This window comes from Periophthalmus magnuspinnatus, chromosome 4, assembly GCF_009829125.3.
Source record: "Periophthalmus magnuspinnatus isolate fPerMag1 chromosome 4, fPerMag1.2.pri, whole genome shotgun sequence".
Taxonomy (NCBI): Eukaryota; Metazoa; Chordata; class Actinopteri; order Gobiiformes; family Gobiidae; genus Periophthalmus; species Periophthalmus magnuspinnatus.
Genome location: NC_047129.1, coordinates 9996639 through 10015732, shown reverse-complemented (window position 1 = coordinate 10015732; position 19094 = coordinate 9996639). Strand labels below are relative to the sequence as shown.

General features: G+C 40.1%; 2 protein-coding genes across 2 annotated transcripts in view; both read left to right on the top strand.

The window, feature by feature from the left end:
* The first annotated feature begins 1864 nt into the window (after positions 1 to 1864).
* The window catches only part of notch2 (notch receptor 2), a 30350-nt gene continuing 13120 nt past the window's right edge, over positions 1865 to 19094 (top strand). Inside the window, exons 1-3 of the mRNA XM_033991950.2 lie at positions 1865 to 2198; positions 8383 to 8464; positions 18718 to 18995. Of these exons, the coding sequence (XP_033847841.1) occupies positions 2126 to 2198; positions 8383 to 8464; positions 18718 to 18995 (433 nt within the window). The 5' untranslated portion in view covers positions 1865 to 2125. The remainder of the gene's footprint in view (positions 2199 to 8382; positions 8465 to 18717; positions 18996 to 19094) is intronic.
* rex1bd (required for excision 1-B domain containing) overlaps positions 13538 to 19094 on the top strand; it is a 32388-nt gene continuing 26831 nt past the window's right edge. The window contains exon 1 of the mRNA XM_055221506.1: positions 13538 to 13543. Within this exon, the coding sequence (XP_055077481.1) occupies positions 13541 to 13543 (3 nt within the window). The 5' untranslated portion in view covers positions 13538 to 13540. The remainder of the gene's footprint in view (positions 13544 to 19094) is intronic.

Here is a 19094-nt window from a genome sequence, read left to right as displayed (position 1 = left end):
TTTCCCAAACTGTGAGCCCACATCTGGAGTGACGTCACCTCTGAAAACAGGCCTGTAGACAGTGATCCTCTGAAGTGATCTATATTGCGTTACATTAGACTCCTATAAACCAGCAGCATAAAAGTAGAATTTACAGGCGCTCTGAATTGATGACTACAAAGAAAAGGCCAATGTTGCAACTGAGTCCAAAAGATGCATTGCACAATTAATGACATAGGACAGTCTTTCACTAGTTCTCTATTTTATTTTGTTTCACTAACTTTCAAACTGCTAAGTGTAATAGAGCTGTGCAATTAGTCATATTTTAAATTGCTATTTCAATTATTATTCTATTCAGTTACAAAAAATGCTTTGATAAAACATACCATTAATTAACCTCTGTTCAGAAAGATGGTGAGGATATACCATTCAAACCCTGGACCAAAGGCACTTTTCTAATCCTTACAGACTTTTAAACTAAAGTGTCAGTATAAAAGTAATCATCTGACATAATTGTGATTTCAATTTTCAGCCAAATAATGCATTTTAATATATAATTTTGTTTTCCATAATCGAACAGCCCTAATTTGTAACGTTTCTAGTGTCGTTTTAGTTAACCTAAATCTAAACTAATCTACGTCTAGTCAGAAGATAAGCAGGATAAGGGCAGGACTAAACCACGTCCAAACCAGAACTCAACAAGACATAGAAATCCCCCTTTTTATCAAGCACAACTCTAAACGACTCCTCCACTGCGTGAAGCTCACATTAGCATTGTTAATAACCATGGACGTGAGCTAAACATTTGTTGTTATGGCCTTACTTGACACTCAACATTTGCAGAGGTTGATCCGGTCCAAACCAAAGTGTAGTCTGCGCAGATCCCTGTGGAGCCCGTGGTGGAGAGGAGGACATAGAGGGCGGCGGCACAGGCAGGGGCCTCTAGTGTTTCTCTAATAGGGTGTAAAGACAAACAAATCACCACTCTGTTGTTATTGTGATGGGCATGAGATTTACACCTGCATTATTTGTCCTAATAGTGGATTATTAGGTTAGTATTAGTGTAACACCAACAGCCTAAAAAGCTGATGAGTGTGACTTGTAAATCAGGAAGTAATTGATCATGCGTAACCCAGCTCACAGAGATTGTTACAATATCACAGATCAGACTGGGGGCATTCAAATTAGCTTTATATTTTTGGGAGGATTTGCCAAAAGTGGAGACTAATTTGGCTATATGTGCAAGGCGCATTAGCCTATGTAACGTTGTAGTGGGGAATAATAATTGTGTGCTTTGCATAGAATGTCCCACAGTGTGGCATTAAAATGAAATGGCATGCTGTGGAACATTGTCCAGGCAAAGCATCTCCATGGAGAAAAGCAGGTACTGTAAGCTCTTATTGTAGGCCTAATTATAAAGCAGACATAATTAAGAAAAGACTTATCATTTTTAAGCAGCCCTATTTTCACTGCATTTTACAGATGAAATTAACCCATCTCAGCTGTTTAACAAAATGACAGGGCTTCAGCTGACTCGGTGTAGTTAAAAACATGGCATGCACAGCAGAGGAGAGACTCAAGCAATGAACGGGTTAACTTTGACTCATGGCTTTGAGAAGTAGAAAAATGAGTAAAAAATTCCTCCGCCACTCCGAGGGTAAGAAGAAAAAAGTTCGACATCACTGTAAAATCGCCTCCAGGTATAAACAAGGAAATCCTCAGGTCTCAAAATAAATAAATGCATGTAGCATAAAGGGCTATGTCTTGCCTTTGCGCGTTGGTTTAGTTTCAAAGGCATCAGTTTCCCGGCGCGATAGGTCCACGCTGACTCGAGCGGAAGGATATCTTTTTGTTTGTTCAGTTTGAGTGACTTGAGTGAGTGACTGCGGAGCGCACGGAGCTGAGGCTGTGCCGCTGTCTCTTGACGAGGAGGACGACTTAGTTTACAGCTTTTTCAGCGATTTTCACTTTAACCGCGTACTCAATACAGTAAATAGGGTCTTCAAAATGTTGTAGATTTTCCTGGAAAGTGTGTCTCATCATTTCTTCAGCCGTAGGTTTGTTATAGTAGGACTTGGAAGAACTTGCCGTCCCGGGAGGCAACTCAACTTTGGGCTGGCGACCTTATGTGGATTTTAAGGAAAAAATGGAGCAGCTCCCCGGTTTCTCCTCGGGAAAATCACTGATATTTGTGGCGTGTCTCATTCACGCCTCTTTGGGTAAGTTTTGAGATCCTTAATGTGTCATTTTATTCACTTTTTACAGCAGTTGTGCTCACGTTGTGCTTGTGCATCTGCGCATCAGGCTGCGGGACGTCACTGTGGTACATTAGGAATAAGAATATAGAGGCGACTTTTACAATTGGACACCAATGGTTATTGTGACTCTGTTTGTTCTTATGTTTACAGTTTTCAGGAGACCAGAGTTTCTAATCTAGCTGCATTTTAACATTTAGGTGTTTTTATTTATTTATTTATTTTTTTTTTATTGTGTACGTTTCATGGCGCTTTACATAATTTGTGTTACCACGTGGTCAAAAAAATATGCGAGCATGCATTTTGAAACTGTAGCATTGTTTTGTTTTCGATCAATAATGTCATTGTTTTTTTCAAAGATGCCCAAATGTGCGTGTGTGACATTCACAACTTGTGAAGTGTCACTCGTGCCAATATATTCCTAGAATATGACATTTGTCATAATAGATAGCACACTTCTACACGTTCGACTGTTGTTTTAGTCATGCTATAGGCCTCTGGCTTGTGTTTGTTTTTATTTATTGTAGCTCACCAAACTTGAGCGCACAGGAGTGCAGTTGTGCCATATTCGTATAGTGTACAGTCTTTGATGGTGAATGGATGACTCGTGGACAGAAAAGTTGCACAAAAGGAGAAAACACAATGCAAAGTGCTTCGGGCCAAAAGCAAGGAGAAGCCGTGGAATGTTGTTGGTGTTTGACATTCCTCTCTCACACTAAGCACACACTCACCACTGCACACCTAGCGCCTATGCTGGGCTTATGGGGATGTGTTCTGTGGGAAAACATGATATGCAAAAGTTGAAAACATGGAAGAAAAGAAACTGAGATAACAAAGTCTTGACTTAAAAGTGTCCTTTTGCAATGTTAGATACAAGAAGAAAAGCTCTTAATTATTGTGGTTATGTTTTAATACAATTCCTTTGTTTTTGAGTGTTAAACCACTTCCTAACCCATTAAAGCACTAGAGAATCTATATCTGAATTCATATTTATGTGGTCCCAAGATGGCACTTGCAGAACTGAAAACTTGCACCTCACTACAAATTTTGCACAGTTCTACATTTCTGAATCTTAAACTCAACACTTTCAATCGTTGCTTGTATTTTTAGGAAGTTTGGGTGCCATCTCCTCGCCACACGACTAACTGTTGTCCTCTCCGCGTGGGCCTGTGGATGGCTGCATGTATTTACTCAGTGAATACTCCACACAGCGTACTCGCATGTGCATATGCCTGGAGAATAATACAAAGACCAGCATTTGTGACCCAGACTGGTGTGAAATGTGTTTTATTCGGGACAGGCCTTCCTTGGTGCCCTAAAGACAAAGCTGTTTATTGAGCTACCCACAACATTGCATTATTTACTGACCACCAGATCTACCCACTGCCCTTTGGTCGTGTTATAAATGTGCCTGCACCCTCCAATTTCCCTCTTTGATTTTTATATTTGCTCCGTCTACTCCTCTGCAGTTGCACAGATAAATTTGCTGGTTCTTTAAGTGCAGGGTCACACTCAGATCGACCTTCTCCACCCTTTTGATTAGTAGTCTAAAGTTAAAAAGCCAGACCACACCATGTGCGCCAGTCTAGAATTGGCTACGAAATAAGTTTATACAACTTAACATTTACCAATCGTTGCATGGTAGGAATAAATGCACCAAAGGATAGACTTGAATAAGCCATGGCAAATGACATGGAACAAATTATACAGACAATTTTACAGAGTACAGAGCAGTGTAGACTGGGATTTTTTAGAATGATCTTTTTCATTTTAGTAACTGCAGCTATCAGTTGTTTGGATAAATGCAGAAGTTTGTATTTGGATTTTTAACTGAGCCTTTGGTATAACCTTTTGCCAAACTACGCACATAACTTTTATCCTTAATTTTATACAAATCAACATGATTGATGCACAACAAAAAGTGAGATGCAATAGAGCTACCATGGTATCATAGATGCAATGTGCTTGACGTATGAGCAATGCAACACTTGACTTTCCTTTCAAATTTTTTGTTTTGCTTTGTAGATACTAATAACTTGGCCCAATACTAAAGCCTTGCACATTTAATAAAAAAGCACTTAAAGTGAGGATGAGGCATGCTCGACTTTCAGTGGTACCAAAGGAGGAGGCGTTGGGAGGCTGTGAAGGTCGAAAGGATTACAAAGCGTTTTGTCTGCACTGTTGAGCAGGTTAGCAAATTAACAGGGAATTACTGCTGCCCGCATTCTTTGGCCAACACAGTCCCGTAATCCTGGAGACAGGCCGGCACACAGCAATGAAGCCAGCAGGTCACAGCAGGAAGGCAAAAATGTTCTTATTGCAAAGAATCTAGAATTATTTTGGTAATAATTTATGTTAAATAAGCACCTTCCTGGACACTGTGCAGTAAAACACATTACAACATATAATACACTTGTTAACCTATTTGACACATTTGGTCAAAAATACAGAGGCCGGACAGTGACCTCTAGCACTTGTTTGTCAGCATTTCTGGTAAGTATGTGACAGATATTTAAGATGCAAATTGTTGTTTCTTGTTGACTTGTCAGCAAAACTGTATAACAGTTGCTAGTGCTGTCACACCTAGCAATAGGCTCTATTTCCATGTACATTATGTGAATTAATTAATGGGCTTTTAAATATTTCTTTTGATTATTTTATTTGGATATAATTTCTACGACAACTACAACATTACATTTTAAATTGTGTTTTCACAGTGCGTGCTTTACAGTAATGACCCTTAGAAGCCACATGCAAATTAGGCTTAAAGTCACTGTTGTGTTGAACTCTCTCAGCCTTCTCTCTAGATTTCAGTAAGTTCTCCTTCGTTCTACTTATGCATGAATCTTGCTCTTTCTCTTTGCACTGACAGCCTCTTACGGTAAGTCACCACCCTTGTGTTTGACTTGAGTAAGCCAGGCCTCTCCTTATAAACCCTGAGTTCATCTGCGTCTACCTCCCCGCTCATCTGTCTGTTTGTGTGGGCCCAAAAACCTTCCCTCCGGGTAAAAGTGTTTGGTTTGAGCCCCATCTCCTCCTCCATGCTGAGCTATGGGTATTTCATTGCGTGTTTGTTACCATGACGACACTTTCTTCTAAGGTTCACTGGATCAAGAAAGGGGCTTGTACGGGCAATTCCAGGAAATGGAGTTACTTCCTCACTCGGTCCGAACAACTTCCTGGCCTTTGCCGCATGGAAGTGTGCCAGTGTGCTCGTGTGCAGGCCTTTCATAATGACTTCCTCATTTCAATCCGCGGCTATTAACTCAAAGCCTGTCTATTTGTCTCGTTCCCTGGTCCCCCCCCCCCCCCCCCCCCCCCCCCCCTTCTCTCATGTATTTTTTTTCTTTTCATTACATGGCTGCATTTCTCCAGGGGCCCATTGTGGTGTCTGTGACAAGGCAATGGCGGGTGCAGAGGAGTACCAGGCGTAATGCCAAATGATTACAAACAACCACAATCTTGCAAATCACCTTTTGATCTATAGGCCCCAACTTTTGTGTCTCTTCCCTTCAATGCTGTAGCCAGTACAGAAAAACACAACTTACAGCTGGAATTTACGGTCTTGGCATTGGTTTACCCTGGGGCTTTTTAGGCGGTGTTTAAACATTTTTAGTGGGTGTTAGAATTTGCCCTCAAAACACCCAAACTCATGACGTTATCTCTTGTAGTGTGACCTCACTGAGCCTTGTAGTATTTTGTAGGTTGGAAATGATGACGGAGACCAGCAACTAAATAGGGAAGTAAGAGTAAAAGCATTTGAAGCCCTTGTAGTTATAAATTATATGCAGTATTTTACCAGAGATTACATGTTCTCTTACTTTCGGGCAAAACTGTGTTGATGCTATATCACATGTTTGTATACTTTTGTAATGTAAGTGATCCATCTTCCTGGAAGAAAGTGTGGCTGCAAGAAAACTTAAGTACATGAATGCGTTTGCCATATGACTGGTTTAAACTGGTCTGGAGTTGGAAATATAGAGCGATGGATGAAGTATTTGGGATTTTCCAAGCTACAGGAGCAGCAGCAGTAGCACAGAGTAGTTTTCTTCAGTTACAGTGGTTCAGGGGTATCAAAACATTTGAACTTAAGTGATCACTATCCTTTTCAAACTATTAGTGTATTTCTGTTCTCTGTTGTAGGAAAGTACAATTGCTTTGAATAATAATAATAATAATAATAATAATATAATAATACATAACTCTTGTATAGTGCTTTTCATGACTGTCAAAGACCCTTCACACAGTTCAAGACTGACAAAACACAAATGAAGAAACAGATAAAGAAGGAGATATAGTTATTTGAAGGCAGTTTTGATGAGTTGAGCTTTTGGGGCTTGAAAGTGTTTTGTGTGAATGATTCATTAGTGGCATGGATGCTTTTCTCTCTCACATGCACGCACGCCCACACACGCCCCCCCCCCCCCCCCCCCCCCCCCCACACACACACACACACACAAGCTGTAGTGACAATGTTGACTCATTCAATCAGTGCTTATCAAGACTCCCAGGCCTGAGAAAACACCCATGAATAGAGCAGATCGATAGTGATGTGTGAGAAAAAGCAGGTAGCATGTTGTTGATTTGACCCTTTGTAAAAACATGAGTCACTGATTTGAAAGTATGTGGAAACAGGAGAGGAGGTCTGTCCTGTGTCTGTTAAGACCATTGTGTTTGGTATAAAATTAGTGTATGGGAAACTTGTCCAAACTTGAGAAAATCCCTTTACACTGTGCTATCTTTATTTCCTCATTTTTGTGTGAAGCAACAATGTTTTTTGCATAAAAATTTTCCTTTTGTGTGGCAGCATATTTAGTGCGTTGGTGGCAGCAGGCAGTTTCCCCTAACACTTGATGCCAATGTGTTTTTGGTGGCATGTGTGAGTGTGCATGCTCTTGGTGGGATTATTAATTTCACAGTGGTTTATGTTTGACTATCCCCATGTCTAATGGACTATGTCTGTGAACCTGTCTCCAAGGCTCAGTGCAGGCCTCCATTTTCAGCAGAACAGAGGCTGAACGAGCCTCTTTAGCCACTGTCTTCTGTTCTTGTGACGCTGTGATAAATCTAGGGACAGGAAGTAACACTACTGCTGACTGAGCACACTTCCTGTAATGCCTTATGAAGAGGTTGTGTTTCTTTGAAGTCAGCTGACCTACTAAAAGTATAGTACAGTGCTGCGTGTATTACAGGGCCACATTTTATGCATGAAACCCAAATATTCTTACAAATATACTGTAGGGGTATTCTCAAAAGATTCTTGTTTTTTTTATGTGAAACACAGAACATCATGTCTCGCCATGTTGCATGAAGTGTGTGAAGACCACATGAAGCATGTGTTTGTAGCGTTTTCAACCACACAATGGTAGATGTGTCTGGTCATGGATGGTCTCATTGGTGTGAAGATAGTTAGGCTTTGTTGTCTCACTCAAGGCTCACTTCTGTGGGGCTGCCCATCCGGCTGACCTGTGACCACAACCTGCCTCTGCACAGCGGGCCGTACCGCAGCTTTATATCTCAGCTCCTCTTGGATAAGGAGAGGAGGAGAACTGCACACTTGTTAAAGAGTTTCCTTTGGAACCCTCTGGATGTGTGTGTGGGCTCTGAGCTCACCTGTGATTTGAAGGTTATTAGATTATTGAAATCAGTTAAAATAAAAAACACCATAAAATATTGCTTCCTAATATTGTTACCATAATGATGATACTGTCTGCTCGTTGGAACTAATTTTGTCGGTATACACAAATTTTATAACTCGATACGATGTGTCTTTATTTAGACAATAGAATGTGATTTTCAAAATTAAATTCTAGTACTTTATTACTTTATATTAACTTGCAGTTTTAGATCTGTGTAGTCCCTCAGTGGTTCAGGTAGGTTCCATAGTGGTCCATGGGTGTATTCTAGTCTATACACAGCTCAAAATCATTCTAAAACTATCCACAAAAGGGTCATTTCTATCCTGTGAATGTGACTTTTTTAGTATCCATACCTGCACAAATGAGTATCTAGTTTCGCTAATAGTTTCAGTATGGATTAGCATCTGATTTCCGATACTTTTGACAACCGTACTTGGAACAGTTACACTCATAGCATCTGTTTGCGTATACATACGTGCACATTCTAACCAGTCTGTTGTGTTGTGCAGCTCTCCAGTGTGTGGACGATAAGAAGCCTTGTGTGAACAACGCGACGTGTGTAACCTTTAACAATGGAACTGGACACTGCCGGTGAGTTTGAACCTTCCACCACTAAACATGTTCATTGGCTCTACGTTTAAACCATTCAAACACAGAGTGATCCAACTGAAGTAAAAACAGGCCAGAGCCCATGTTTTTATAACCGCCCCAGCCTGTCCACGGGACCATGAAGTTTTGCTCAGGCACGAAAGGGGAATAAAGAAGCACTCTGTCTTACGAGCACATCAGCGCTGCATGGGAACAATACCAAACACACACTTTTCCACCTTCTAAATGGGATTTAGAACAGCTGGTTTCCACCATTACACTGCTCAAAGGTCACCTCCAGAACTAGTGCATATAGAATAACTGAAAACCACTTGTGCACTGAAGGGTCTCTAGTTTAAACACACTTTATTACACAGGAAAGTACCACACATTAAACTGAACGAGACACAGACTATTATTTGTGAGGGCTTACCTCTGCTCCTGCTGCTGTAATGGCATCATTAGGAGAGATTGGCTTGTTTGATGCATATCTTCCCTTTTCTGACAGTTTAGCCTGGTCTGTAATTAAATGTGCTATCTTTTTAATTACCTCATCATTCCTAAGCTAAAATTTCCAAAGAAAACATCAATGCTAGTTCATGAACCTGATCATATTTCATCAGATTTGATGTGAAACGCACCGCATGTCTGTTCCCAGAGCTGTTGGAATTTCAACAGTGAGGGACAGAGAGAGCAGCATTCCTTAATCAGTCTGATTGAAGGTCATACAGAGAGGGCCACAGGTGCAAATTGACATGTTTCTGAGCATCTGTGTTCGTGACCACACCACCTGTGGATCAGGGACCTGAGGCTGATTCATGACATACTCAGATCATAGCTGTAGATCATTGGGCACATCTAATACCACCGTCTAAAATCTGTGGCTGAATTAAAACTCGACAAGAATTTTATACTTTTATGCAATACTTTTCAGTAAAGTAAAAACTATCATTAGTTTATAGAATTGCCCTGCCCTGGAGACAGAGGGGAGTTGTTCCTTCTGTGCCGTCAGCTGACAGAGCGCAGGCCTACTGTTAGACTGATTCAATAGTCTGACATTTTTTCTTTTCTCATGCAACATGTGCGAGTACGCATACACGGGATCATAGGCACGCTCATAGCTCCTGTCTGACTGCTCAGCACTGTGCTGCACCTCAAAAGATTCATTGTATAAAAATCCAATTATGTGGTAGTTAGGCTCCTGAGTGTATTAAAGACAGCCGGTCGTGGGTAAACAGTCTCTGTGGCCTTTTGGCACAGCAGTAATTGTCGAGCCAGAGGTCAGTGTTGAAGTGGTCAAACTATTTATGTGACACATCAAAATAAAACATGAGAAGATTTTGCACAACACAGATAGACCTACACTCTCCACACTGTGTCTGTAATAAAGCTGTTTTGGCACAGAATGGACCTGTCTGTGTGTTTAACAGTCTGAAACTGCCTCTAGGTCCCAAATGCAAATTTTCCCACACATTTTTCTAACTTCTGAGTGTTTCATCATTGACTGTTTAGGTTTAAAACAGGCAGGTTTGGTTAGTTTTGCTCCAGACTAACTTTTTTACTCAGAAAAATAAACAGTGAGACGTTTTTATGTACGGCATGAACTCAGGTACTGTGTTTAGCATGTGAAAATGTTCAGGCGAGAGCAGGGGAGCATGGGAGAGGTTGAGTGGCTGCCTGAAGGGCTGGGTGCAGAGTTGTCCAACCGGTGACACAGCAAGCCTCAGCTCTGAGAAAGAGGTGTGCACATGGCCAGATTTGTACATGTCACTGGCTCCATGGTATGTGCAACTTACATCATTGCTAAAGGCTCATCACATACACATTGCTAAAAAGAGTTGTCGGCCACTTTTAATTTAACGTAACAAGACAATCCACAAGGTTTAAATAATGCCTTGTGTAGCTTTTCTCAGAGTTCCTGTATCTTCGGTTGGTGAAAGGGCAAATGAGTTCTGCCCTTGTCTTTATCCATCAATGTCGCTCTTTCTGTTTTTATGACTAAGAGTTCTCAGTCTGCACTGTGAAGGCCTGCGTGTCTCTGATCTGACAGGTCGGATTTTGCTTGGGGCCAGACAGAGGAAGAGAAAGGGCCAAAAGAAAAGAGGATGTCTTCTTTTTGGGTAATTTGATGCGGAGTGCCTGGGAGCATAACTCCTTACTAATGATGAGAGAGGAGAGGAGCGGGAGGGGGGCGGTCTAATTTCCCTCATGCTACGCCTCCTTCATCAAACTGTCACTCAGTCATGGAGCCCCCGAACTGCAGGGACTGGCCCCTCAGGCATGGCTCACCTGGCCGTATATTACCCCGCTTCCACAAACTACTCTACTTTTGTCTACACTGTGCTCTCCTGCCTGTGAAAACATCTGTGAGCTTGTCTGAAGGCCATTTCGCTCTATCTCTGTCTACAATTCCCCAGACTTTTGTTAAGATGCCTTGCTTGCGCTTGTTTTATGCAGCAAGTAAAGTTCACATCATTCGTCACCTTGCACCACAAAATAGTTACTGAAACAACAAAGAAAAAATATATAGATAAAAGATTGCAGCTGACTTCCATGCAGCCTGTTGTTATGACTGAATATTACAGGATCCCCTTGCAATGATTTTTCAGTCACTTTGTCTGACTTGTCACCTTCACACAGGCGCACTCCTCTCAGACTGTGTGCTCATAGTGGAGCCGCCGTGATATGAGTTTGATATGAGTTTCTTTGTGCCTTTGTTTGCTTTTATCCTATCTGTGTGATTGGGGCACCTTGAACATAAAGACAACAACACACTAGTACTAACAATTCAAAAGTAAGATTAGTTTGTATTGTAATCTGTTGAAGTATGAAATATGTCAAGGAAGAAGTTTGAATTGTGAAATTTGACCAGTTATACTTCTCCATCAACAATAGTCCAGTAAAAACTCTTGAAACTGGAGTTTTCTGGCATAAAAGAGGTACCATATTTGCACCAACCAGAAGATCTTATGTTCAAGAATATATAGGTCTGGGCTTGGGGTAATTGATGATTAAACTGCTATTGAAACTTCTCTTCTGAACATGTATGTGACAAAATTAACTAAATAGAATATAGTTGTACATTTCCTCAAAAAGTAGTCTTGGCTTTTGAACTATAATTGAAGAAGTGTGGCTATATGGTACAACCGGAGAAATGACTATTGTTTGAAAATTATTGTTGAACTACTTTATATTGAAACATTGGTTTCATTGTAGTATTGAAATTGATATTTTGTATTATCAACCTTTTGCCTTAGTATTACAGTTGAATTTAAAATGTAATATCGTGACAACAATAATCTGTTTTTTATGCTCAGTAAAGATCTAATAAGGATTGCATTTTCCCAACAGTTACATACCCATTCATTAGTAATGATTGCCTTGTAATTGACTGCTTACATTGATTACTACCATGTAATAGTTATGCTCACTTACTGTTTACAATCAAACAGGCAATGAGTCGGTGCTGGCTGGCCTCTTGAGTGACTCTTAGATTTAAACTCTTTGTAAGTTTGAGGAACTCTTACAAAACAGTGGGGAATGTAGCAACCAGACCAAAAGCCCACAGACAGAGAGGTGACAAGTAGCCCGATGTCACACACCCAGGGCATATGGCCTCAACATAAATGACCCAGCAGATTTATGATGGTGATAAACGCAACTCAAAAAAAAACATGGTGTAATATTCAGCCCTAAAAAACTATCAATATTTATTTGTTTTTGACATTACAGTAAAAAGAGGAAAAAGTCATACATGCTGTTCAGTCTTTATTAAACATTTAGATCTATATGATTGATGCATTGTTTGTATTGATCAGAAATACATAGGTGCACCATTCTGTGGACAGTACTGTAATAATATTTCACTTATGAATATCCAATTTAGCAGCAGTGACAGCTCTACCTTGCGGGCTAACTGAGGTGTAGTGGTGCCACAATCATTTCAAACTCAGTTTTCATACTCAGGAAAATGCCTGATACTCAAGCCATTATTGTTTTAGACACAAAGTAATACTAGTTTCTTTAATATTACTATGTGGTCTTATATTATTTCTGATGTAGATCACAACAATTAAGCTAATAAAACTGTTTAGAAAAGGTCAGTTTGTTGATGCTTGATTAGTAGTGGGTATCAATTCACTCAGGTGGACCTTTCAAACTAATTCAAAGCTCAGTAAACCCTATTTCACGTTGTGCTTGGTGATAGAGTAAAGAACCGTCAGTCTGAAATGAGTATAATTGCCCTTAAAAACAAAAATAACCTCTTGAATGGCATAATGACAGAGAGGCAGCCAGATGGAGCAGTGCGGAGGAGACAAAATGGGAGCTGTGTTTTCCACCACATTGGAGCATGTTTCTCTGAGCACAGATTTTTACCACATGGCCCCGCTGCCGACTCCTCCCTAAAGTCTACACTCCTTCACTCTATCTCCTCTCACACTTTTCTCTCTGTCCGCCCCATTTCCTCTTCTGTTTTTGTCTTCTGTCTCGTTCTTGTGTTACGTTTTGGGGCTTTCACCAAAACCTTCCACCACTTTATTTCCTCTTTGTCTTTTTGGTCTTTCATTTACTTAGCGTACTTTACCTTCTTGCATACCTGTTCTGAACCCACATTACTATACTATACCACACAGATTCGTAGTTTCCATCACCTAAAAAGCTTTAATTGAATGTTTTGGCACTTTTTATTCTTCCATTTCGTATAGGTATTCTTTGCCAGCTTGTCATTATAGAAGACATTTGGATTGTAAATGACATGCTCTGCTGCTATTACAAGTAAAACTAGGCTTTTGAAAATTCAGTTTCTGCTACTTCTTCATATCATTTAAAACAGACTTTTGAAGTTTCCCTCCTTTAGAGATAGTAGTAATCAATATCTAAAACTCATCGCTGTATCTTAGTCCACGGCAAAGTTATCTTGATATTAATTATTGTGCAACAATATCAGCACAGATTTTTTGATATAATGGTAGACTTGGGGTTTGCCTAAATGTACAATGAAAGGGTGATTTTTGTGATCTTATCTTGTGGATCTTATGGTGTTGTTAGTTTTCAGTTTGGGTGTAGTACACAGGAGAAATGGCAAAGGTAAACATGAAAAACATGTTGACAAAGTATAATGGCTATGATCATGCCAAATGTGGTTTAGGTTGGTGAGTTATTGAGTAATATAAATAAAATGCAGCTTTTATGATTTATCTTTTAAAACTGTGTTTTGAAGTTGTGACAAAAAGCATGTGCCCTAGGACTCCTACAGTTACTGTTTTGGTAAAGTCCTTCTTTGTGTTACTTTATTGTTTGCAAAAAAACAAAGAAAGTGAAGTCTGTTCAGTGCAAAAACATGTTGTCTTTGATAGAATGGACATAACAGTATTTCTTTTCATTCTATGTCTACCTTATTTTTAAAGTAAAGAACAAAAGACATCATGTGACTTGAGTAGTTCGCCAACACACACATTGAACAGTGAAGTGAACAGGCCACCTCTGCTCCAGTCCTAACCGAGTCAGATCCGGAGAGAGATCCAGAGTTTGAAATGTGAGCCCCTCTGTGCTCTCTCCCTCTCTCCCACTGTGTCTGTGCGATGGCCGCGGGGTGGAAGCGTGATTATGTTATTAAAAGGAGGATGAGGTGGGGGCAGGGTGAAGGCTTAACTGTGGCAGAAAGGTGGAAAATGAGCTTGATGTGGAGGAATGAGAGAGAAAAATCAGAACACAAAATTCAGAAATGCAGCAAACTCGAAAGACGCCCATAAAAGCCCTCAGGACCATAGACCGGACAGTCAGGGGTCAGCATAAGGTAGAGGAGGAGAGAGCACACGGGATGACTGCTCTGAGAGCAGGGGTGAGATGGGCCGCTAATGTGAACCAGCTGTAGAAACCTGACACCTCCTGAGTAGGCTTGGGACGAGAGGTGGAGGAGTGAGAAAAGGAGGGAAAGAAGGCCTTCAGGAAACAGAGCGAAGGAAGGATGAAGTGAAAAAAAGCACTTGTCGAGTGAAACAAAGAGTCCCATAGAGGATTCTGGCCACTAAAAGCCTCTCTGCGAGTTGTTCTTGAAAGTGTAGATTAAAAATATTCCTGCTACACAAATAAGATATTTTGTCTGTGTTTCTTCTCCATTCTAAGAGACACCACTTCCTCATCATAATATGAATCATGCTCTGCCTTGTCTGCTGGCCCCAGGCTGTGTCACTGCAGCCTAAAGGCAAATAATGAAGTCTTTATCTGGCACGGAAACCTGAAGGACGGCCTGCTATCACTTCCTGACGCCATGGTGTTTGGGTCTGTCAACAGAGGCTTGAGGGATTGATTTTTAAAAGGCTTTGCCATACCTCACTGTTCATTAGGGGACATGTCTCCCGACATAAACAGTGCAACACTTGCAGGCGTGAGTAAAAAATGCTGTGTTATTGTAGGAGGAAAACTTCATGAAAAAAGCAAAATAGTTTTTTGTAAGATACTAGATAAAGTTTCATTACTCAATGAGAAGAGGATTTATCCTGTAACTAGAAGTTCTTTCAGTTTGTGACCAGGTCTGACCAGTATTGCAGACAGAGGTCTGTGGTCTTCAGTGTCATAGTTTCTTTTCTTTTATTCTATTTGGCACTATTTTTTATTTGTACTTAGCAATCTTTTATTTTTATACACATCTTTTTTCTTCAAAACCTGCTCAAAGACTATTCAATATTTAGTCTAGACTAATTAGACTAATGATCAGGCTAATGTGGACACAGTATTTCTTCTGTTTTTATGTCAGAGCGACTTTACAACAAAAGGCAGCAGGTGTAAAATCCATCTTCTCTCCTCAAATGCATTGTATTTGTAAGACCGTGTAGCTCTCATGTTCCCCGTAGCAGACGGTAACAGTGGAAATGTGTGAACTATTCTGTGTGAAACTTAAACCTGACATTAGTGTGACTGGACCCTCTTTGTGCTAATGTGATGTATGTCACAGGGCACAGGACCGTGTCACTACTTTGAGGGAGGGGGTGGAGGAGCGGGACGGCCTCTTGTTGTGATACCACGACCAAAGCTGTGTTTGTGTTTAAACAGAGGAGGAGGGACAGTATTTATGTCTCCTAATGCTTGGACAGCTACAGCGACCAGGAGAAGGGAGGGCAGAGGGAGTGAGCACATGAGGTGGAATACAGTTATACAAAACTTAAAGACATTAAACTGTCGTAATAAAAAATTGTCAATATATTGTACAGCATCATATCGCAAATACTGTTTTAAAAGTATATGAGAATGTTCTGTACTGTTGTCAGAAAGTTGCAGGAAGAACTGATAACAAATATTAATATAAAATAATAGAACAAACTTGCAGTGAATTTTCCAAATAAGGGCATAGGGATAATTCGGCCCTATTGTGCTTATTATTTACTGTCAATAAACTTATTGTGCAACACATTTTAGCTCATTTCTAGTGGATTGAAAAAAAACATCTGGTTCTCAATAAAATATATTATTTTTCATGTCTGAATAAACTCATTTTAATTGAAACAAACAATATATTGATATTTTGGGTGAGTTTACATTCAGACTACAAGTTTGAATTTGTGTTAATTGCTACGTCAATACAGCTAACGATTACTAATATCACAGAGTATTGTTATACTGCTGACCTTGTTGTATAGACACTGTGTGACTATGATATAAGTTTTACTGATAACCGAAACATCAGCCTGTTGTTTCTCATGGAGATTAAATTAGAGCAACAAGAGACAGTGTGTGACAAACACCCTCAGATCCTGCACGCACAGATTAGATCAATCTGTGAAGAAGTCTGCTTGGTATGATTCATAGCTCTCTGCAGCTTTCCCATGCACTCACCTAATATTTTCAAGCTGTCTCTGGGCGGAGAAGCTTCTAATAAATAAAAGTTTTAAAACATCAGGCCGTCGATCATTCTCCATCATCCTTCATCTAGGCTGCATTATGAGCTTCTACCTGATCACTGAACAGGGGATTTCATATGAGCCAGATTGAGATTTGGGCCTTTGGAAGTGTCACCTGAGCCCCCTGTGGGAGCAGCCTGTGCGCACAGAGTCCCAGGACTGTGTGTCTGCCACATGCACCATACAATACACTCCTCTGCAGCTGACAGATGAGAAGAATACACAGGGAAATACAAAGGAAAGGTCCTGCGGGGCACTAGTATCGCTCCACTCTGGAAAATAAACATCATAGTCAAAATAATTTGGATCAGAATTGAAATTCTGACTATTTGTGTTATTTGTACATTTATTTATATACTGTGCCAACATGAATACAGACTTTTTATCATGTGTTTGTAATGTGTGATTCATGTTTTAAAGGTCATTGTGGATTAGACATTTGAATAAATCTCCATATCATTCTGAATTGTGTAAATGGTGCAATACTTTGAACACTTTAAAATTTGTTTAGTTGGACCATCTTAAGCCGTATGTCCTGTATGGATATATGGCTTAAGATGTTAGGTTTGGTAGACTTGTGTTACTTAGAGAAGTGTAGAGTGAAACTGAGGGGGACTCAGGAATAGAAAGTGAACTTAAGAACAAATCATTTCTGATCCAAAGCAGAAGAGGGGGAAAAATCGTTTAAGTAGTTTTGCTGTTTTAATTCCAAATTAATCTGGTTTTCATACAGGGACTCACTGACTCCATTAAATAAGAAATTACCAATACCAACTATAAAAAGGAAATGGATTTATTCTAAGATGGTGTCCAAATAAATGTAAATATCAAACATAAGTGTATTTCACTGACCAAGTAGCTAGGGCAGGGGTCACAGCCTGTAACATCCAAAGAGTTATTTGGACTCGGTTGGGGGCCAGTGGGGGCCGCAAATACGTTTTGACATCTAAAATGAAGATAATACTGTATATATTGTTGTTGTTTTTTACCTTTGAGCTTTGTATAAGCAACTATAGTGTTGCTTATGAAATCTATTAAGTGCCACAGAGACTTCTGCTCTTGAACCTCTGAGCACAGCATCTGCAAATCGGAGCTGTATGAAGTCACTTTCATCTTTACGTAGGACTGTAAGCTGTCGTCTGTGAGGCCTAAGCGGTGTTTGTTTTTAACATTTCATGGTGGAGAATAGCTGCTGACATGCGTATGTGGATCCGAAGATCGACAGGACTCCAAATGCATATTTTCTGATAAATGCAGTGTTTTGATGCTTGTATACCGGCTTGTGACGCAGTGTAAAAATACTAAAATATAATTTAATTTTAATATTTCAAGATCACAATAGTCTTCCAATTTAAACTACAATTAAAAAAGAACTAAAAGAAATAAAATACAGTTCAATTAAATACTTGATTTTATTTTTTATTTATTTTCTCAAGCCACGTGGAGCCGCAGTATAAGAATGAAAGAGGGTTGCCGACCCTTTCACTAGGGCTTTCTACTGGTTGCTTTTTGGCTTCCTTGTCTTCAGTCAACAACTTCCAGATGCATCCACCTTGCATCCTTCTGCTTTTGAACTTCTTCTTTGCCATCGCTGACCTCTTTTTCACCTCTTCTTAGCCCCGTTTCCATGTTTTTTCCAGGTCTGGTGATGAACAACCACTCCAGGGTCCACTGTGTGTAGATTGTTTGGCCCAGAAAACATTTTAAACTCTCTGGTGGTCTTGCAGCAAGCAGTGCATTTTTATTGTATGGTGACTTTTGGCAAGAACCTGTCAATATGATAATAAATGAGACCAACACAAATAAATGAAAGGTAAAGGTAGTAGTTCAGCATTTCATGTTCCTGGACATGTTTTAAAATACGCACTGGGAACTGAAACTGCATAAAAAGTAATTTACTAATCTAACCACAAGGCAAAACTTCACAAATAGAGAATCGCCCAACTAAAAACAGTGCCTTTTATACTACTCCCAATGTAACCACTACAGTCTATCCCCCAAATAAGTTCCCTGTTTATCCATTGCTCAATAATGTGCATTGGATAAACAGGGAATAGTACAATGGAACAGTTATGGCTAAACTGTGAGAAACGTTTGAACAATACACATTTCATACAATAATTTGATTCATGTGGATGTTTAATGTGATTTGGGATCCTCTTCAGATGTTCTTCTCCACTGTCACTGTGCTCTGATGTGGTCCTGTATTATGTGAGCTGGACCGAAACTCACTCTTTGTTGTGTATATTTGTCTTTCTTAACACAAATGCTAATGACTTTTTGTTTAACTGGTCTTTCAACTTCACCACATGTATTCTTGCATTATTTTTGACAATGCTTTTTCATGTGTGTGTTCAGGTGCGCTCTGGGCTTTCTGGGAGAGTACTGTCACCACAAGGACCCCTGTCTACCTGGTTACTGTATGAATGGAGGTAGCTGCACTGCATCACTATCTGGGGGTGTACCTATCCCAGGAAACCCCACCTGCACCTGTCCCATCGGATACACAGGCTCTCTCTGTCAGACACCCCAAAACTCCTCATGCTACCCCAACAACCCCTGCATCAACAGTGGGAAGTGTGAGCTGGCAACGTCTCTGGATAAGTTCAAGTGTCTCTGTCCAAGAGGATGGACAGGTGAGAAAATATGTTGGGATCTGCACAATTAAACACAAGCAATTTCTTTACATAGTTAATAGAATGTCCTCAGAAGACAACACCGTGCCATTTCTCTTA